The sequence below is a fragment of the Nicotiana attenuata genome, chromosome 6, assembly GCF_001879085.1.
Source record: "Nicotiana attenuata strain UT chromosome 6, NIATTr2, whole genome shotgun sequence".
NCBI lineage: Eukaryota > Viridiplantae > Streptophyta > Magnoliopsida > Solanales > Solanaceae > Nicotiana > Nicotiana attenuata.
In genome coordinates, this window is record NC_031994.1 from 22038732 (window position 1) to 22061702 (window position 22971).

Sequence of the window (22971 nt, forward strand, 5' to 3'; positions counted from 1 at the left end):
TCCAAATACAACAACAATATAATAAAGTTGTTATCAGAAAATCTTTTGAAGTATACACATGGATCAGAATATGTCTTTATGTAACTTTGACTTTTCATGAATGAGTCAAATTTCTTGTACCACTGCCTTGGTGCCTGCTTCAACCCATAAAGACTCTTATTCAGTTTGCACACCATGTGTTTCCTTTCGGCTACTTCAAATCCTTCTGGATGCTCCATATAGATCTCCTCTTTCAAATCTCCGTGAAGAAATGCAGTTTTCACGTTCAACTGCTCCACTTCAAGATCTAGGCTAGCTTCTAAGCTCAAGATTGTTCGAATAGAAGTCATTTTAACAACAGGTGAGAAAAATCCGTCAAAATCAATACCTTTCTTCTGTTAAAAGCCGTTTACCACCAATCGAGCTTTGTATCTGACCAGCTTGCCATTTCCATCTTTCTTGAGTTTAAAGACCCATTTGCATTTGAGTGGTCTTTTACTTTTTGGAAGTTCAACCAGCTTGTACGTGCCATTTTTCTATAAAGATTCCATCTCTTCTTGCATGGCTTTCATCCACTGGTTCTTTTCTGGATGGGACAGCACCTCCTTAAGACTTTCTGGCTCCCCCTCATCACTGATGAGGACATACTCTGTGGAAGGGTACCTGTATGACTCTACCCTTGGCCTTTCTAATCTCCTCAGAGGTTGAGGTTGTTCTTCTTCCTGCGTGGCGTACTCCACTTGCTCGACATCATCTTCAAGTTGCTCCCCCTGCTCAATAACCTCACCAGGTTGCTCCCCTGCTCGACAACCTCGTCGGTCGTACTTTCTATACTTGTGGAATAGTTAGAAGTAGAAGGAATGGTAACAAGGTTAGGGATTATACCATTTTTTGCCTTCTCTGACTGGTCATCTGCAGTTACAACTTCACTTTCTCGGAAGACTACATCTCTTCTTCAGATTACCTTCTTCTTTACAGGATCCCATAATCTGTACCCGCACTCTTCATCTCCATATCCAATGAATATGCAGGGAATGAATTTATCATCCAACTTTGTTCTTTGCTCCTTTGGTACATGTGCAAAAGCTCTGTAACCGAACACCTTCAGATGTGAGTAGGACACCTCCTTGTTAGTCCAAACTCTCTCTAGGATGTCAAACTCCAATGGACTCCTATTGATCAGGTAACAGGCTGTCTGAACTGCTTCACCCCAAAATGACTTAGGCATTTTAGCCATTCTGAGCAGGTTTCTCACCTTCTCAACAATGGTGTGGTTCATTCTCTCAGCTACACCATTATGTTGTGGGGTTCCAGGAACTGTCTTTTCATGTCTGATCCCATGGCTCGAATAGTACTCTTCAAATTCCCTTGAAGTGTACTCACCTCCATTGTCACTTCGGAGACGCTTTAGCTTTTGGCCTGTCTCCCTTTCCACCAGAGCATGAAACTTCTGGAAAACTTGAAACACCTAATCTTCGGCTTACAAAATATAAACCCACAATTTTCGTAAAGCATCATCAATAAAAGTAAAAGAATATTTGTTACCGCTCATTGATTCAATTTCCATTGGACCACAAATATCAGAATATACCAAATCAAGTATATTTAATTTTCTTTCAAACGATGTCTGAAATGAGACTCTATGCTGCTTACAAAATAAACAGCAGTCACAAGGTTTTACCGTTGTACCTTTGGTATAAGAAATGAGTGATTTCCTGGCAAGAATTTCCAATCCCTTCTCGCTCATATGACCCATTCTTTTGTGCCACAAATCTGCAGAAATCTCATCTTGTGCCGTGTTCAATTCACCTCGACATATTTCTGCATTTGTCATGTACAACGTGCTACGAGCAACTCCCTTTGCAAACACCAATGATCCCTTGTGAGTCTCCACTTTTGATTTACAAAATAGTTCTCGTATCAATCTCGGTCTAAAGCAAATCCCGAGATCAAGTTCATCCGCAAATCAGGTACATGCCGCACGTCTTCTAGAACCAATGTGCATCCGACATTTGTCTTGATACAAATGTCTCCAATCCCCGCAATCTTTGAGTAACTTGTGTTACCCATTCTCACAGCTGAAATCACCTGCTACATATCTGCAAAAAAGATCTCTTATCGGTGTGGCATGGTAAGATGCCGTTGTGTCAACCACCCATTCCGACTCTGGACCTGCCAAGTGCATGCATTCCTCTTCTTCATATATGAAGAGAACAACATTATTATTGTTTTGCACTACGATGGTTGTATTGTCGTAATTCTTCTGGCCACTGGTTTCACCTTTGCCCTTCCATAGATTTGGGCAATCTCTTTTGAAGTGACCTGGTTGATTGCAATTGTAGCAATTTCTAGCTTTTGATTTGGATCGGTTCTTGGACTTCCCACGACCTCCGGATCTACCATAGTTGCTCGAACTCCTTTGATAGCTCCTGCCTCTACCTTCTGTGATGAGAGCCTGTCTTTTATTTTCAGGCTTCTTTCTCATCTTCTCATTGAGTAGAAGAGCCGATGTGACGTCTTTCAACTCAATGGTAGTCTTACCGTGCAGGATGGTTGTTGCCAAATCATCATACGAAGATGGCAACGAGTTCAACAGCAAGATGGCTTTATCTTCTTCCTCGATTTTCACTCCGAGGTTGGCCAGCTGTGTGATTAGTTCATTAAACACATTTAAATGTGACAAAAAATTCATACCTTCACCCATGCGTAGGGCGTCTAGTTGCTTATTCAAGTACAATTTATTTGTCAGCGTTTTGGACATGTATGGGCTTTCTAACCTTGTCTAAATACCACATGCGATATCTTCATCAATGATGTTATTTACCACATCATCTGATAAGTGCAACCTGATTGCACTAGCAGCCTTTTCATCCAAGTCAGCCCAATCCTCAGCTTTCATGGTATCAGGCTTTTTGGCATCAGCATCTAGTACCTTGTGTAATCCCTGTTGAATGAGTAGATTCTTCATCCTTCTTTGCCATGTTGTAAAGCCGCTATCTTCGTTGAATTTTGCTACCTCGTACTTTACTCCAAGCATTTTTTTTCTGAGTATAGTACTACCGACCGTGAATAATATTTCTGCGTATGAGCAAAACATGTGCTCTGATACCAGTTGGGAGTGAACCCCCCACATAAAATATTCACGGTAATAAAAATAGAATAATAACGTAGCACCGAGATACGATAATCAACAATAATAAAAGAGCGACAACGACACCAAGATTTTTACGTGGAAAACCCTTCTGAATAAGGGGAAAAAATCACGACCCAGAGAGGAGCAACTAATATCACTATAGTAAGAAATTTTACACTATGTAGGCCCGAGTAATATACTACAAAGACCACTACAATACTCAAAAGAATTAACCATCTTTTGATATTCCCACATCACTACAATATCGCTCACACTCTCTATTTTTCCTCACATACTATTTTCTTATACTCTGTCAGTGATGCCTCACTATTTCTTTCTCTTTGTTGGTGTATCTGAAGAAGTGAAAAAGCTCTCCTTTTATAACGCAAAAGAGCCGTGGGCTCAAAGTATTCTACAGGAGGATTAAAATCCTCCTCCACCCATTCCAAAACTTGATCCCCAAGAATGAGTAATAGCTAAGTAATGTTGTATAGGCACATGCCTATATTGATGGGATGAACCCCACAATATGCAGACAAATTTGACGTTGGAACTGAAAATGAACGATAACCCAATATCTGTCTTCCTTCGGAATGAACACGTATGGAATATCTCAGGAAGTATTCTTGCTAATCAAATGTTAAATACATAATATTTAAGTATACAAATATGTGTTTTCTCTAATGATTGACTTTTAAATGAGATGGTCACGTAAATGAGTAAATGACTGTTCGACTAGGGAGAAGTCTATTTTATATCCATTTTCGGTGCTAAGGAATTGTCATTGTCTATACCAAGAGATAAATTTATTTAAGCACATAAATAATGACACTTAGACACTAGACAAGGCGTACGTATAATACCACCAGTTATGTATAAATTTACACATAAATTTGTCGGAAAAAGGAAAAGAGAAGAAAAATGAAACATCTTAATATCAACTTTTAGAATTCCCAGTGAAGTATAACGCTTGAAAATTATGAAAGTTATGCAATAAGTCTACTGCCTGCCAGTCATATACTAGCAATGAAAATATGCAGAATATAAAGCACCCAAATAGTTTATAGCTTTTACACAAAATGTAGTTGTAAGTTATCAAACAGAGGTCAATTAATTCTAACCAACAACATACCCAGTATATTGCTACAAGTGGGGTCTGAGGAGGATAGTTTATACGCAGTCCTTACCCCTACCTTGTGAAGGTAGAGAGGCTGTTTCCGAAAGACCCTCGGCTCAATACAACAAAATCACAACAATTACGATAGAGAAATACGGCAAACGAAATAGTAACAACAATAAGAAAAATAAAACGAAGCAAAAATAAATATATCGATCTAACACAAGGTAACACTAATACTACAGCTAGGGAAGAAAGAACATGTGTGAAAAGGAAATAAACCCGACCACTAACTAACCTATAACCCTAATCTTCGACCTCCAGGTTGAAGAACATGTGAACTTTAATCTAAATGATGAAAAAGAGTTGTAGAGCTTAAAGATTTTAAAGCCATTCCAGGTTTGAGTAACATATAAATGTGCCAGATTTCAAATTCATTTCAAACTAAATCCGATTAAACATGTGATAAATGTAGTAGCATGCTTCAATGATAGATCAAAATATGCAGAATATTACTTGATAGTGTAAGTTGAAGTTCAGCATCTAAAGACAAAAATGGAAAATGACAAACACATATCATCTTGAAGTTCAAAAAGATCCAAGGACACATAAAGCATATGATTAATTAACACATAAATTGAGTTATACATATTGATACCTCCATATAAGATATAAGAAGGAAAATCCAGGAAGGTATAGACAACCTGAAGCAACAACAACAACAACAACAACCCAGTGCGTCCCACACGTGGGGTCTGGGGAGGGTAATATGTACGCAGACCTTACCTCTACCTTATGAAAAGAGAGGTTGTTTCCGATAGACCCTCAGCTCAAGAACGGTGAAACAGACAACCTGAAGATAGGTAAAAAAAAAAAGAGAGAGAGATTTTTATGTATATATAATATATGTTGAATTCCCTTGGCTTTTTCTTATCTTTACATCTTTAGAACCATAGTCCAGCCCAGAGAGTAAGAGCATATTCTGTAACTCAATTGCCTAATGCTACTACGAGCTCCCGAGTAACTTCTGTTTGTTGTCCTAACTAGAGATACTTGCATTTCCAAGCTCTTTAGCTAGTCATTCTAATGTCCCAAATTGCCCAGATACTTTGCAAGAGCCACATACATTGACCCCATATTGTAAGCGACAGTTCGATTTTTCCAAACCCATTTTCCCTTCCAAAAAGAAAAGACAAGAAGGCAAAGATGCCATTTGTGGTTCTCAAATTTCTAAATGTCATTGCTTTTTTTATTTACAATCCAGCAATGTATAGTACCCAAGATAAAGTATGTGAGTGCGAAAAATTTCACTTTCGAACTATTCTATTCATCTTAAAGGGTTAACGAAGAATCCATTTTAGTAGTTCATGAGGGATGAAAGTCATTTACATGATTGTGTAACCAGGGCCGCCTCCACCTTCTGGGACTGTCCATTCGATATTCTGTCTCGGATCTTTAATACTGCAGGCCTGAAAGAATACAGACTTAATACTGTAACCCGGATGCCAATATGAAGTGTCATCAAGTAGTCTATAAGCATAAAAACTAAGCAGAGTGAAAGGTAGAGTCGTTGAATTGCCATAGGACTATCAGCAAGAACCCTTGCAGCTTGCGACACAAACTATGTTTCATGGATATTATTGCAGCTTAGAGGTATCTACACCGGGATTTGAAACATATGCCATGGCTTTAACATGTAAAAGCTTTAACTTAGTGCTGGAAGATTGGACCAGGGAAACAAGACAGCATTTTACCTTGCAGTGCAAGCAGTTTTGAGCATTGATCTGTAACTTTAAGTCACCCGTCTCATCCGGTATGTACCTATCATTTTGAAGAGGATAATTAAAAAAATGTGTCGCACATGAGAAGGAAATTGAAAAAATATATTATTTAGATGAGAATATTACTCATAAACTCGTGCAGGACAATATCGTGCCTCAGGTCCAGCATACTTGGGCAAGTTGACATTTTCTGGAACTGTAGGATCTTTCAGAAGAAGATGAGATGGTTGGTCATGATCATGATTTGTGTTGCTCCTACAGGAAGGCAATTAGAAAGAAAAATCAGCAGTTTATTATGAAAGAAGATCTGTCCACCAAGGGAGGAGGGGGCTAAAAGGAAAGATATTTTAGTCCTTGCAGCATACAGAAAGAAGACAATGCATGGGAACTTCTTTAGACCTGATACATTACGTGTCTAGTTAGTGCTTTAACCAAATGAGTCCTACCGCACATATAAGTAATTTATTTGGCATGGTAATGGTGATATGTTCAACCGTGATGTAACTTCTATTTTTCAAAAAATTAACCAGGTTATTCACAAACCTTAATCTAGAGTTCTCACATGATGACAAGACTTGATAAGATTTCAATTGGCTAGATTAGTTCCTGATCGACTCTCTAGCAATTCTTTGTTCTGGGAAAGTATGCACCAATAGAAAAAATCTTCATCATATTGCAGCATCTTTGACCAAACTTTTCGATTTAGTTGCTACAAATTCATTTTCATATAGGGGAAATATATAGCTATAATACAATTTGCGGGAGAACGAACAAATTTATCACCTACCGGCTCATTAAGGTATCAGAAAATGTTTGTGACAGACAGTTTACCTGTATAGAGAGGTCGGTACATCAAAAGTTACAACACCATCTGGCTTCGGGTACTCAATTGGTGAGAATAATTGTGCTTCCTGCAAATAAGGACCAAATTCATGTAATTTCGGGAGCCAAACACTTGATCTGCGAGCTATACGCTCCATTTCAGAACATAATCAACTTCCTTCAAAAAGAGCTCACTTAATCTGAGCTAGATATTGAGATACAAATGGACATGGAAGATTTTAGAAATCGGCTTTGTTAGAATTAGTTCATGTATAGTTTCCCACATTGGTATAGAAGGCTTTAGGTATATGTAAACATTGTATATAAATAGGGCTATTGTAAAACACTTAATGTATATCAATAATATATTTTTTCTCGTGCTTTCTCACAGGCTTGGTAAACAAGAAACTATGGTTAAGAGTTCATTTGGTAAATGAGAAACATCATCTCTCTTAGTTTTGAGAGAATAAAACAAGAATAAATGTTGGTTTTTTCCAAAGATGCCTGAAGAATTTAACTGTAAATACTAGTTCGGGAGACTTACGTGTTTTTCCTTAGCATAAGTGGATCGAGAGCATCCACGACTTGCGTCACTGACTCACTGGTCATTGGGAATCCTCACAAAGCGGATGAATTCCTTTTGTCCACATCCTACTAATCTCCTAGGTGATAAACATTAGGGAAACTTTTTTTTTCCTACACCCATAATAGTGTACTTATAGATTATAAGTAAGGTTTAGGAGGACAAACTAATAGGCTAATGTCCAAGCTCCACCAAGCTAAGGAAAACATATTTTCTGTGAGAAAGCATGGGAGAAATACACTATTGATATGATCAATTACAGAACAATGAGCCCTATTTATACAATACATATCCTACTCCTATTCTATGTGGGACTAGAACCAATTCATATTATTTACATAACTATCTAACACTCCTCAAGCCGGTGCATACAAATAATATGTATCGAGCTTGTTACATATATAACTAATACGAGCACCAGTGAAGGATTTGGTGAAAATATCTGCAAGCTACAGGAGGACTCTTGAAGGGAAAAAGAACATTGACTCAAGTGAAATGTTTTTATGCTTTTGTACAATTGTTGGAGCTCACATGACATAACAACTTGTATAAGGTGATTATTGAAAGTTTGTGGAGGATACCACTTTAAGATGTCCTTCCCAGTCCACAACCAGCGCTATAAATAACATACATGCTTTACCCAGCAAAATAAAGCATCTGGTATTAGATTAAATCAAATAAACTCTTACGATAAAAGAATTCCTTACACTTGTAGCTTCATGATCAGGTTTCCCATGCTTCAGAGTGACTGGAGATCTTCCCTTGAGTATGTAACTGCCAAATATAAGCTGATCCATTTATCATACAGGTCTAGAAAATTGGTATTAAATATAAAACCATGAGTGTTGAAAAGACGTTGTGACTAAGAGTATGTTTGGAATGGAAAAATACCAAAAGAATTTTGTCTCACTATCCAACACTCCAAAATTTAGAAACTATTTCAAACGGACTTTAGGAGAAAAACATAAGCAAAGAAAGTCGCTTTTCCCCTTTTAATGAAAAATATTTTTTAAAGGAAAATATATTTTGGTATTTAGTGCCAGAAAATGACTTATTTTCTGGAAATTCTTCATATCAAACACACCCTAAGCAAAAGGCAGAATCTTACTGCTCTACGGCACTTATAGCCAAACCAGGATAGAGCCCATACTCAAATGCCTGCAGCACAGAAGTTAATAAAGATAGAAGATTAAACAGGGAATATTAAGAGCTGAATTCAACTGAAAAATTAATCTAACTGAAAAAATAGTAGCTGAATTCAATATATAAGAGGTAACAAAAAGTTGGTTGCCAGAGCCATTTGTCTCACTAAATCAGGAAAAGCATAGTGGTGCTCTCTTCCAGCAAAAATTTATGCATTATGCTCCAAAAGTACTATACTTTTGGGATGATGCAATGTGATGATTACCTAACAAATATGCTCAAAGGTTTTCAAAACAGAACACTCACAGGACGATAGTTCCTTGCAGTATATAGTTCTTCCCATATCCATGAACTTCGTAAATTGTCCCAAAAATTTTCCATCTTCAAGCCTTCTTGGAGTGTGCTGAATACAGATTCTGCCGCTAGCATTCCTGTCAGACATTTGAAGTTAATAGGTGCATCATTTACTTTTTTGAGGATAAGCAGAAAAAAAAAAGTCGGGAAACTTAATATCTTGTCCCCTACTCGCAGGAGTACGATAAAGAGTTTTCAGATGCATCACTAGCTATGAAGCCGTGAAGCCCTTTATGTTGAAGACTTGCAACTTTGGAGAATCAAATACTCAGAAATATGTAATTCTTAACCAAGCAGGCATTACAAAGTTTCTGTCCAAGGAGAATGGCCTTAGCCATTTAGAAAAAGTAAGCTTTAGTCTTTTAAGAAATCTAAATTGGTTTCTCTTTTTTCTTTTTGGTATGCTATTAACTGTTAAAGCCACTAGTAACAGAAAAGAGAATAGTACAAGCAGTTCTAGTCAATAATGAAGGTAGAATGGTAAACCCCCCCCACCCCCCAAAAAAAAAAGAGACAAATAACGAAAGCACCGATAAGGGAAATGCAGGGGCCAAATTCTTAATTCGTTTTTTACAAACCATGACACTTGTAGGTTTTCAAGTTTGCATAGTCATGGATTAGTAGAAAAAGATGAAACAAAAAGGGGGAAAGAAAAAGATGAGAGAGAGCAAGAGTGGAAATTATTCTCTAAGAAGAATATGAAACCCCATACAACAGAACTGGGTACACCATTCAAAAGAAGAGCTTGTTCATAGTCAATAAGTTAAAGTAAATCACCAAGACAGACGATTTTTGAACTAGTTTAAAAATTGAGACGTAGTTGTTATTGTTGTTGTATCAATTCAGACATTTCACTACCCACCACTAGAAAACTAACCGGTTCATAAACACAAAGACAAGAAATGACTCATGCTTGATGAAACAAATTTTCGAATTATAAGGACTACTCCCTCCATCTCAAAAAGAATAATTCCCCTTTTTAGTCCATTTCTAAAAGAATGACCTCTTTTTAAATTTGGAAACAATGTAACTTTAAACTTCTCCTTTTACTCTTAATAGATGATTTATAGCCACACAAATCTATGATTGTTTTAGATCATAAGTTTCAAAAGTCTTCTATTCTTTCTTAAACTCCATGCTCATAAGTTTTAGATCATTAGCTGCCTCCCTAAATCTCGCACTCAAATAGCTTAAACTATTAATTCTCCCAAGCAACAATTTTAAAATTACTGAACACCGTGAATTTTGCAGTAGAATAACATAAATTTTCAATTAATAAGCTATTCCGAATTCTGATTAGCCAGGTTAAAACTAAGTACAAGAACCATAGGTAATACCTGATTTCATAGCTGTGTGAGTTCCCTTAATCTTTGGTACATTTAAGAAGCCAGCTGAGCATCCTATAATTGCTCCACCAGGGAAAACTGGATATGGAATAGACTGAAATTTAACCGAATTATTTGTATTTGTATGACTAAGAATAAGTTACAAATACATGTCTCATGTATGTCAGAATAATATGTGAAGAAAGCTATGTGCATTTGATTCAATTTATCAAATGTGTTCACATATTGAACTGATAATCACAAAGTTCTTTAATGAAATTTACTAAACACATTTGAGTTCAGGAAAAATGGCAACACTAACACTATGTTTGGATCATTGTTACCCATCGTTTTATAATGTATTGTATTGTACTGTATTGTATTGTATTGTATTGTATCGTTTTATGGATACAACGTTTGGATAGATTGTATCGTTTGCTGTTGTTAAATAATATTTTGTTGTTTGGTTTGACTGTATCATACTATACTGTAACTGATAAGTTCACTAAAATACCCCCAGTTGTTTTAAATAAAATTTATCAAGAGTTATACGTAAAAATAATTTAAGACAACCTCTTTCTACTAATTTACGATTAATTACGTAGCTTGAAAACAAGAGCAAAAACCTGAATAAAAGGTTAACTAATATTAGCAACAAAAAAAATTAAAACGATAGAAAGAGACAAAGAATTGAACGGAGACTTGTATAAAAAGAACGGGGCAAACCAACTCTGGAAAAGATGGAAGAAGACAAAGTATGTCAATAGGTTGGAGATTTGGAGTTAAAATAAAATAAAAATTAAATAATAAAATAGAATTATAGAGTAATAAGTAAGGGCAAAATTGGAAAAGAAATAGGAAACGATCCCACCACACCAAATCGGTTGTTTCATAAAATGGGTCTTTTGGTTGTTCCAGAACAATAGATTTAACAATACGATACAACTAATTTTAAATAAACAATCAAAACAAACATTGTTTTGGAATAACAGTACAATACAATACAATGGGTAACAACCATCCAAACAAGCTGTAAGCATCACTCATCCTTGTCAGCCACAGCATAGATGTGGACATTATTATATGGCAAAGTCCATAATGCACAGGCTCTGAGTACAATCAGAAACATTGTTGAAGATGGGTGCCATAACTATGACAAGCAAGATGTGAAATCCATAAAATAATAAGAAAAAGTATCCAACACACCTGATAACCTCCTTCATTTAAACAGCGAGCACCATATTGGAGAACAGTTCCACCCTCGAGAAGCGGTCTAATAGCAGGATGACGTTTAAACCTCTGAGATTAGGATATGAAAGGTAGGTAACTAGATGCTTAAAGCAAAAGAAACTTGAACTAAGTTAAATAACTTGTTCTTTGAGCGAGGACCAACGGGGACACTATATAAACAATAGCATCGTCATATTTACCTGATATTCCTCGTAAGGATTCAAGAAAGGGTTGTGATAATTTAGAGCAACCACAAAGCCGACAGCAACTTGTCTGTCTTTCATATGGTACAAGAAGGAACCTCCATAGGTCTTCTGGTCCAAAGGCCAACCAAGTGTGTGAAGCACAGAACCAGGCTGATGTTTGTCTACATCAATCTCCCACACCTGAGCTAGAAACAAGTTCAGGAATCCACTAAGTTGATATAAGTTCATAGTCCATTTAAAGTTTCAGATGCAGGGTGATGTATATTTGAAATAACTCCCTCTTTATAAGTTTATGAGATCCTAAATGAACAAGCATAGAGAGAGTATCTAACTAGACTGCGAAAACCAATCAATGTAGGGAGCTGGCAACTGGAAATTTTCTTTTAAAGGATGAGAAGAAAACAATTACTAGTAACATAGCTGTATTGATACCTTGCTATATCAGGTTATCCGTGACTGTTAATGAGAATGAATTTCTTTTTTTCCTTTTCTTATAACGGTTATCTCGGGGCCTACTTCTGCACCTCGACTGTTGTATCGATTACCTGTTACCTTCCACCAGCACATGTACCGGGTAACTCTGCCCACCAAGGCTTAGGCCGATAGAAAAATATCACATAAGTTTTCTTTGTCTCTATTGGGATTTACATCCTGGTCTCCCATGATTTTCACCCACTTCAATGACTGTTAGGCTACATTCTTAGGTACTTAATGAAAATGGATTTTAGTATGAAGTTCCGTGTAAATCATGATATCCGTCAAAAGGAAGTTAATGTCTCCAAGAAAGCCTAAAGCACAGCAAGCTCAACATTCTCTGCCTCTTGCAAACAAACAAACAACAACAGCAAATCCAGTGAAGATCCCACAAGTGGGCCGTCTCTTTTCTGGGTTCAACAGTATTCACAAGAAAACGAGAACAGAGAGGTTGAAGAAAAAAATGAACTTACTAAAAGTAAGGAAATATATAGATTAACTTGTTAGAAGTAAAATTGATGCAAACTGTGCGAGTATTCCAACTCACAAATAGTATGGTGTTCTTAATTCCTTCTTCTAGATTGTCGTCCAATAAAAATGGGGCTTATCTCTAAGCGCCTAATAAGAAAAGCAGGGAAGTAACGCCTGCAAAGGGAAGGTTATCTTTGGTTTAAAATTTGCATGTTGGAGAAGTTGCATTTTCTACATACCCCCCCCCCCCTCCTTTTTTTTGTAGTGGTCAGGAGACTAACCAGATCTCATCATGAGCTTTAAGATTTTCAGGCTGAATCAGGAATTAGATAGATTGACAAATCTAATAAACAGATATTTCTATCTCCTACATATCAAAGAAGCAAAGAGGAGAAAAGAAAAAAGATTAAAAGAAAAATACCTCTTTAATTCCTAAAGCATAGGTCTGATGTTGTCCCATCCCTTTCTCTCTCAAGTTGTACTTCTTGATTACTTTCTGTCAGGAAACATAAGAGTCAACAAACTCAGTACTAAAATTTAAACATATGTATAAACCACAAATACTCATTTATGTAAAGACAAAAGAATAAACTTTCTGCATACCTCTGATAAAGATCCTCTACATCCTTCTGCAAGGAGTGTAACACGCCCTGCACACCATCATAGAAGATGGGGATTAGCAAATTAGGAAGTATGGAAGTGAGCCAAATGGTATCCTGGTCTAAAGGCAGACAGTTAGCATTTATTTTGCTTGTCCTTCATACGAGTTACCTTTTTGATCCATAAAGCTCCATATAACAGCGTGGCTTCAGATTACCGAGGACATGGCCCTAGATAGGAATTTGTGGAGGTCGAGCATTAAGGTTGTAGGTTAGGAGGTAGTTGTGCATATCTCTACGTCGCACCAGAGTGAGACTAGTGTGATAGGATATTGTCTTAGACTGCTAGTGGTTAATGTTGTGTTCACGCTACTCTTTCGTTTCTCATAGTGCCGGGCCTTATCTACTGGTCATTGTTTTGCTTTTCATCTATTTTCTGGTTCTTGTGATGCTGTTATTTTTTTCTATGGTTTCTGTTGATGGTACAGATATATTGCCTCTTTTCGTCTTCTTGAGGCGAGGGTCTATCGGAAACATCCTCTCTATCCCTCGGGGTAGGGGTAAGGTCTGTGTACACACTACCCTCCCCAGACCCCACTAGTGGGATTTCACTGGGTCGTTGTTGTTGTTTTGTAAAGCTCCATATGAACAGCATCATATTCCAACTGTTACTAACTAAACTGGAGTTCCAGTTTTCATTTGTATCAAATGAGTTCCTGTAATACGCACAGATACTGACTAGAAGCTTCAAGACTACGTAAACTGAGCTGGAGTTTTGTCATGGAAGTACTGAGTCATTTGATTAACTATTGAGATGTTTGATTAACTTTCTTTCTAGAATCTTTATAGGGCACAAATAACGTTTGATAATTATACTCACTTTTCCATGGACTAGAGAGAAATTGCATATCAAAATATATATTGTGACTAGTTAACCACTTCACATCAAAGTAAAGGAAGATTTAAATTCCATTCACTAGTCATCAAACGAACTGCAGTAACTGTGGATATAATGTAACTTCGACAAACTTCTTCGCAAAAAAAAAGAGAAAAAGAAAAAGAAGAAAAAATTGAGTAATAGAACTTGCCCTTCAGTGCAACACCACGCTGGTAGTTCTCTTTTCTGGAACCATCTTTAGCCACTCCCATATCATTAGTAGCAATACCAGTAACTTCGTTGTGTTCGTTGAATAAAATCTGAAACTTTTCTACCTTAGCAAGTAAAAAACAGAAATAACGAAATAATCCAGAATGACAAGATTAGCACCTCACTAGCAGCAAAACCAGGGTATATTTCAACTCCTAGTTCTTCAGCTTTCTGCCCCAACCAACGTACTAACTGACTCAAACTGCATTACCATGATTGTTATGATTTAATGTCTGGAAATGTCATAACTATATCAGCAAAACGCACATCTCATAAATAAGTCATTTGACCATGCACATCTCTGTCTGTACGATGATATCAGAGTGGGTATGGACTACAAACCTGTAAGTGGGGATCCCCATCTAGTGCTTTAACTATACTCTTAAAAGTTCAAACTATCCAACTTCTTCACCGACTAGCAGAGCCCACTCAGACCTACTGCGTCTTTGCTCTTCTTTTGGTTTTTGTTCCATATTTTTCCTCTTATATTAATCTTCGTAACTTTTTTTTGGGTGTGTAAGTGCCTCTTTTCTTCATTTCCGCTAGTTGATCAGGCATGACATGGGGAGGCTTCAGATTACCGAGGACATGGCCCTAGATAGGAAGTTGTGGAGGTCGAGCATTAGGGTCGTAGGTTAGGAGGTAGTTATGCATATTCCTACGGCGCACCAGAGTGAGGCTAGTCTGTTAGGATTTTGTCTTAGACTGCTAGTGGTTAATGTTGAGTTCATATTACTTTTTCGTTCCTTTTAGTGTCGGGCTTTATCTACTGGTTATTGTTTTGCTTTTCGTCTATGTTCTTGTAATGATGTTATTTCTTTCTAAGGTTTATTGATGATACTGATATACTGTCTCTTTTCTTCATCTTTTCGTCTTCTTCGGTCGAGGGTCTATCAGAAACAACCTCTCTATCCCTCCGGGTAGGGGTAAGGTCTGCGTACACACTATCCTCCCCAGACCACACTAGTGGGATTTCACAGGGTTGTTGCTGTTGTTGTTGTCCCGCTAGTTGATCTATAAAAATGCACGAGTTACACCGATGATCTCAAATAATATCAGTTATTTCAACCGAACACATCTTGTTCGGTGTACTTTTTCCTTTGATCAGATTATTTTATCCACTATGCTTGTACAAGTTCTTTCTTCTTTTAGCAATAAAATCTTCTTTTCTCAGACAGTTCCATTAGTTTTTCCTATGACTTTCCACTGGATATCCTGCTGCACTTCTCCAATTCTGCCTCTAAAAAATTTGCTTAAATACCATTCATGCATCAAGATTAATATGGAGTCAATAAATTAGGATGATATTTACGGAACATTTTGAGAAAATGCAAGACAGTATAAAAGAATCTTTTCCTCAAAATCCCCAACTGAACCCAACACCAACTTTAAAAAAAACGAGAAACCAAGACTAGAGACAAAGGAGTAATATGCACACTTGAATCCATGTTTCAAAGTAGATACCTTATGACATAGTTTCCTTTATTATGAAATGGGCTTGGAAGCGAAAAGGCACGATTTTTGGAAAGTAGCCAAAAATCATCAGAAGTAACAGGAACATGAATGGGAGCCTGCAATCAGAAATGGAGTTGGGTTTACATATGATATAAGTAAAGCCACACTACACAGGACCAAATTGTTATTTGCAACTTCTTATATTAGTGGCTGTTTGAACGCCAAAGTCTATTTGGGGGGGGGGGGGGGTAGGGGGGGTTCAATTCAGGATTGTTAAAGGGTAGGGTACCTCTTCTTGTTTCCAGTGGGGAAAGAGTTCATCCAAAGCCCGGGGCTCAAATACGTTTCCTGACAAGATATGAGCACCTGTCCAATCCAATCAAAATCAAATTAACAACCACAATTAATTTCATTTTTAGAATATAAATGGAGTATATAAATTAACGTACCCAGTTCAGCTCCTTTCTCAACAACACACACGGATAAGTCAGCGTCCTTTTGTTGGCACAACTGTTTGAGCTTAATAGCAGCTGATAACCCAGCAGGTCCACCTCCAACTATCACCACATCGTAGTTAATTGCTTCTCTACTATTCGATTCACTACTACTACTGTAACTCCTAACCGAACTTTGATTCCAAAATTCTAACTTTGACTTATGGATAAAGCTTGAATCTTCTTTACCCAAAATTGAATTGGGTGAATATGGAGGCTGTGCTGATCTATAGAGGGTTTTTGAACGACATAATAATTTGAATTTCGAAGATGACTTGATGAACCTGTACATGATGACTGATAATTTTAATAATTACTTGCTTTCCTACTATTTGTAAAAGACACTTGAGAATTAGATTCTGTATTTGCTGCCTCCTCTCATCACACACTCTGTGTTTGTTTGGAGTTTGGTCACAGCTATGCGGGCAACAACTATCGGCATTTGAGCCTCTCTTTTAACTTAGGGTGGGCGTGTCTATGATATCATTACGTGTTCATAAAAATCCCAAAAATCAAGTCAAACCGAAAACCAAATCAAACGGATAAAAAAAGTTACTCCCTCCGGTTCACGCTTTTTTATTTTGGTTCAAAATTAGTATACAGTTATGATCAAGAATGAATTCAATTTGTTTTTACAAAATAACCCCTATGTACATAGCCCTAAGAAGTTTTCTTATTACTCACATTAAATATTTAATCAGGGATAGTTTAGTCATAGTATGTATTTTTGTATAGAATTTAGTATTTTCTTAATGGGCGTGCTAAAAGCAAATTGGTCACTTATTGTGAACCGAAAGGGAGTAATATTTTTTCGGTTTGGTTTGATTTTGATTTTAAATTTTAAAAACAGATTAAATTTAATTTGATTTTGGTTTTAATAAAAAATAATAATCGGAAAAAAAAAAACGAACCAAATCAACTATCGAAATAGCATTTAAAATTATTATTACACCTTTATATATATACATACTAAATTTTTAAAATTTTATGGTGCATGTTAATCATTCACACTTTACTTTAGTTCTTTGATATTATAATAATCAAATTTTTTGCCTTTTACATTCTAGTTTGATTGGTAGTTTTCTTTTGCTAAGTAAAAGAATCTATCATCTTAAAAATAACCTATTTTTAATTTTTATTGAGTCCTTAAATTATTCATCACTAATTGATTCAATTATCATCAATATATCTCGGTAAATAATAGATTTCTTAAAGAGCAATTGGTTTGATAGTGTTACTGTTGGTGAAAATGCAATTACAGCTGAAAAATAAAATGAAGAAAATAAAATATCTTTAGGCTGAGGGGCGGTTACCTCGCTCTCTTTAAGGAGATTCAAGCCCACTGCAGGCAAAGTCTTCACTGGTCCAGCAGTGATCCTCTTGACTTGTCTCCCCCAAAATACAACAGCCCGATCACGTCGTATGACTCGAACAAACTCTGGACAAGTTGTTGAGTTCAAAGCTCCACCAAGATGAACACCTTCCTTCAACAAAAGTAAAAACTCTTTTCTTCTTTCACAACTTTAACCTCACTTTATTGAAACACTCTATAATTATTTTTCTCACACCACATTATGGAAGAAAGACTCATATTTATGAGTGTAGGAATTCTTCCTTGAATTAAATTGAAAGAAAGTGGGGTAATAAGTTATGAAATCATGGAAAATATGGGATAATTAGTGTGTAATTAGTGGTAGAACATGTGAGTAGAGTTACAAAAGAGTTATGGTCATTTTCTACATCATGGAGTAGTGGGAGTTATGGGAGTTATAGCCATTTTCTACATCATGGAGTAGTGGGAGTTATGGCATATTTTGTTTTAATATTAAAATGCTAAAATACTAACAGTTACATTGAAAAAGTAGTCGCCGGAATATGTGTTAGATAGTATAAGTCTCGTATTTTAGAAAAAATCGATAAATAACTAGAAAAATTAAAAAAAAATGACAAAAAATCGACATAAATCGAATCGATAAAAAACCGACTTAATCGGTTTGGTTTGGTTCCAATATTTGAAAAATCGACTTACTTGGTTTGGTTTCTTTTTAGAAAAAACCCGATTCAAATCAAACCATGAACACTCCTAATGATATGTATATCTCTCTCTTGGGTTGTTTTTCGAAAGTGAGTTTTTCTTTGACAGATTACCAGTTATGTCAGCCTATAAATCAGTCCAAAACACCTCCAACCATTCTCAAATTTTGTATATTGACTCATCTATATGTTTTCAATAAATTTCAACCATACAAATTGAAAAGTGTCCCTTTTTCTTAGATTTTGAAATCTTATATATATATATATATATATATATATATATATATATATATATATATATATATATATATATATATATATATATATATATATAATGTGTGTGTGTGTTGTGTGTGTGTGTGTGTGTGTGTGTGTGTATTTCATCAGCTTGTTTGCTACCTCGTTCATGAAATTTCTTTTCCGTCTTGCATGTAATGTTGCTGATCATGCTTTAAAATATGAAGGATATCTTTGCGTGCGATTCTTGGAAAGAAAGTATCCTTATTTATTTTAGGTTTTTATTTTCTTATGTGTTTGGTCTAGCGGAACACATAGTCTAATAATCTAAATTTTAATTTAAACTTTGAGCCTCTTCAATTCATTTGGAAGCAAATGCAACATTATTAGTTATAAATGTTACCTAACGCTATAACTTTGTACCAAGAGGTCATGTACGAAATATTTATTATTGTGTATATCTACCGTTTATTAGAGGGAAATCAGGATTTGAATCAATAGTAGTTAATAATAAATGTGATTTTTTTATTCTATCTATTTTCAATAAATATCATTTAGTTTTACTTCGACATTAGTTTGAAGAAAAAAAAGACTTTTGAAATTCAGTTGGTCTTCCTTCTAATCCATTTAATAATTATAATAATTATGTAAGAAAAATATTCTAGTTCCACCTGTGGGCTGTGAGTCTGTGACGTTGTTTAATCTTTAACTCTATGTTACTATTTATTTTCATAAATGAATACCCGACTCTTTCCTCTTGAAGATTGAACTACCCCGAAGATTATTTAGATACAAGCAAAAAATTTAGCAAAAGCTATATAGAAGAAATTTATTAAACTAGGGAGAGAACTTGGTAGGAGGCTTTTTCAACACTCATAAACTCTTGAATCTGTCTACATCGTAGTTACCTCTCTACAATAGAAAATATATAATAGCACCCCTAATTATAATACTACAAAACCAAATTTGACCAGAATCTAAAAAACCTATTCCTACATCATTTTGGTTATGAATCCTAGTTAGACATAAATTAAATAAACTAGTAAATACCAACTCCTAGACGATGTAGAAATACTAATTAATCTTGGTTTAATTGCCAACAGCCTCCCTTAAACTAAGATCTTCAAACTTGAGCATGCCATGAGTAACATCAAGCCTTGTACAAGTCAAGTACCTTAGACTCTCCACCAATTCCCTAGAATATGTAGCATCAACAAAATCACGAGTGCCATCTTTAGTCAACTTCAATTTATCTTGAATATTGTGTTGGACTTTAAAGACTATATGTGTGTGTGTGTGTGTATTTCATCAGCTTGTTTGCTACCTCGTTCATGAAATTTCTTTTCCGTCTTGCATGTAATGTTGCTGATCATGCTTTAAAATATGAAGGATATCTTTGCGTGCGATTCTTGGAAAGAAAGTATCCGTATTTATTTTAGGTTTTAATTTTCTTATGTGTTTGGTCTAGCGGAACACATAGTCTAATTATCTAAATTTTAATTTAAACTTTGAGCCTCTTCAATTCATTTGGAAGCAAATGCAACATTATTAGTTATAAATGTTACCTAACGCTATAACTTTGTAGCCAAGAGGTCATAGTACGAAATATTTATTATTGTGTATATCTACCGTTTATTAGAGGGAAATCAGGATTTGAATCAATAGTAGTTAATAATAAATGTGATTTTTTTATTCTATCTATTTCAATAAATATCATTTAGTTTTACTTCGACATTAGTTTGAAGAAAAAAAAAGACTTTTGAAATTCAGTTGGTCTTCCTTCTAATCCATTTAATAATTATAATAATTATGTTAAGAAAAATATTCTAGTTCCACCTGTGGGCTGTGAGTCTGTGACGTTGTTTAATCTTTAACTCTATGTTACTATTTATTTTTCATAAATGAATACCCGACTCTTTCCTCTTGAAGGATTGAACTACCCCGAAGATTATTTAGATACAAGCAAAAAATTTAGCAAAAGCTATGTAGAAGAAATTTATTAAACTAGGGAGAGAACTTGGTAGGAGGCTTTTTCACAACTCATAAACTCTTGAATCTCTCTACATCGTAGTTACCTCTCTACAATAGAAAATATATAATAGCACCCCTAATTATAATACTACAAAACCAAATTTGACCAGAATCTAAAAAACCTATTCCTACATCATTTTGGTTATGAATTCTAGTTAGACATAAATTAAATAAACTAGTAAATACCAACTCCTAGACGATGTAGAAATACTAATTAATCTTGGTTTAATTGCCAACAGCCTCCCTTAAACTAAGATCTTCAAACTTGAGCATGCCATGAGTAACATCAAGCCTTGTACAAGTCAAGTACCTTAGACTCTCCACCAATTCCCTAAAATATGTAGCATCAACAAAATCACGAGTGTCACACCTCCTTTTTTACACACCTACCCCGAAGGATAATGTATAAGGGAGTTTTTCCATTTAAAGTGACATTATTCGAAATGGGATTATTTATTTATTTTTAGAGTCGCCACTTGGGAAAGGACTGGCTTTTGGTATCCCAAGTCACCGATTTAATTTAAATCCTAAATCGAGGAAAAATTCGACTTCCCAATTGGAGTCTGTGAACCAGAACTTCTGAATAAGGAATTTAGTTGACCCGAGGGAAGGTGTTAGGCACCCCCGGATCCCGTGGTTCTAGCACGGTCGCTTAAATTATTATAAATGGCTGAAATCTGATTTTAATACATGTTCCAATTTTTAAGATCATTTACCGTTTTTAGTTATTTTTTACGAAAGTGAACGCCGTTTAAGAGCGTGTTTTTGGATCACGTCACATGAAATGCACCCGGATCCTCAACACCTCTTATTCAACATTTTGGGATTTGGATTTGAGTTGCACGAAATGCACACTCGAGTTTAGGAAAGTAATATTATTAAAAACGCGCCTAAAGTGGCTAGCGTCTTATTAACTTTGCGGGAAACCATGAAAATTCGCTAAATGGCATCTCCGAATCTCTAAAATATTTTAATATAGTATTTAATGAAGGCCCCGCAATTTCATGTTTTATGTGGCGAGGCTCATCTCATGTTTTATTTAAAGGCCATCCTAAAAGAGAACTATGATTTTCTTTACAGTGTTGTCTCTAAACGGGCCCTAATTAACTAATGTTATGAAATTCGGGCTTCAAGTTCAAGTCCGGATTCAAACAAAAGGACAAAGCCTTTTAATTTGAACCCACTACCTAACTTGAAAGCCCAAATTTTATACTATATTAAACTACGGAGTAGGGCCTCTAAACCAATTCCACAGTGACGAATTTCAGCACACTTTGGACGAGAGTCCATCAAACAGTGGGCTTATCCAGCAAGCAGGCCCAAATTGACATCTAGCAAAACCTGAAATTCGAGATCAGACTCCCATGGGATTAATTGAACAAGGTTAACTGTAAGGCTAAAGTACTGGGCCCAGCGATGCACAGCTGGATCATATTAGGCCCAGTTTATGGCCTGGACAGTCCAGTTATTATGGTTAGCCAACTTAGAGCTGATTTAATTTCAAATTCTACTAATAAACCAATGTTGAGATTTAATTCAGACTCATAAGAAATGTGCACTAAAAATTCAACATCAACAATCGAACTCAGGATCTTACTATATTGAAAGGCAAATTTTCTTTTTGCAGGAAACTTCACACTTAAACCTGGCATTCGAGCTAGTAATCTGATTCATTTTATAGGAAATATAAGCACACATGCCTAATTTTACGGTTACTCTCAGTCAATACTTGGATCCGGCTTAGATTTCAAACTAATATAGGAACCTAAATATGGAATCGACTAAGCTATAGTTGACAAACAAAATAATAGTCCATAGAGTTCGATTACAAACCAATCTAAAGTCCAATTAATACAATTAAATACTGTCAAAGGTATTGCTACGCCAAAAATCAGGAAGTCAAATAAACACAATCAAACATTCGTGTAACAGCTTGTTTATCATTGAACTTCNAGCCAAGAGGTCATAGTACGAAACATTTATTATTGTGTATATCTACCGTTTATTAGAGGGAAATCAGGATTTAAATCAATAGTAGTTAATAATAAATGTTATTATTTTATTCTATCTATTTCAATAAATATCATTTAGTTTTACTTCGACATTAGTTTGAAGAAAAAAAAGACTTTTGAAATTCAGTTGGTCTTCCTTCTAATCCATTTAATAATTATAATAATTATGTTAAGAAAAATATTCTAGTTCCACCTGTGGGCTGTGAGTCTGTGACGTTGTTTAATCTTTAACTCTATGTTACTATTTATTTTTCATAAATGAATACCGACTCTTTCCTCTTGAAGGATTGAACTACCCCGAAGATTATTTAGATACAAGCAAAAAATTTAGCAAAAGTTATATA

At 35.6% G+C, this 22971-nt stretch overlaps 1 protein-coding gene across 2 annotated transcripts; it reads right to left on the minus strand.

Annotated features, from left to right (window-relative positions):
* LOC109226701 (electron transfer flavoprotein-ubiquinone oxidoreductase, mitochondrial) lies at positions 4793–16767 on the minus strand. 2 transcript variants are annotated; one of them, XM_019391534.1, is made up of 18 exons: positions 16269–16767; positions 16109–16185; positions 15829–15935; positions 14485–14566; positions 14306–14414; positions 13222–13268; positions 13040–13114; positions 11668–11853; positions 11444–11536; positions 10250–10352; positions 8865–8989; positions 8524–8573; positions 8123–8189; positions 6842–6921; positions 6137–6265; positions 5984–6050; positions 5619–5698; positions 4793–5082 (listed from the first exon to the last, which is right to left on the minus strand). In XM_019391534.1, the coding sequence occupies exons 1-18, from the start codon at positions 16603–16605 to the stop codon at positions 5055–5057; spliced, it is 1842 nt and encodes a 613-aa protein (XP_019247079.1). In that variant the 5' UTR covers positions 16606–16767; the 3' UTR covers positions 4793–5054. The 2 variants fall into 2 exon arrangements, with proteins under 2 accessions (XP_019247079.1, XP_019247080.1); XM_019391535.1 differs by lacking the exon at positions 4793–5082 and having other exon boundaries at positions 5425–5698.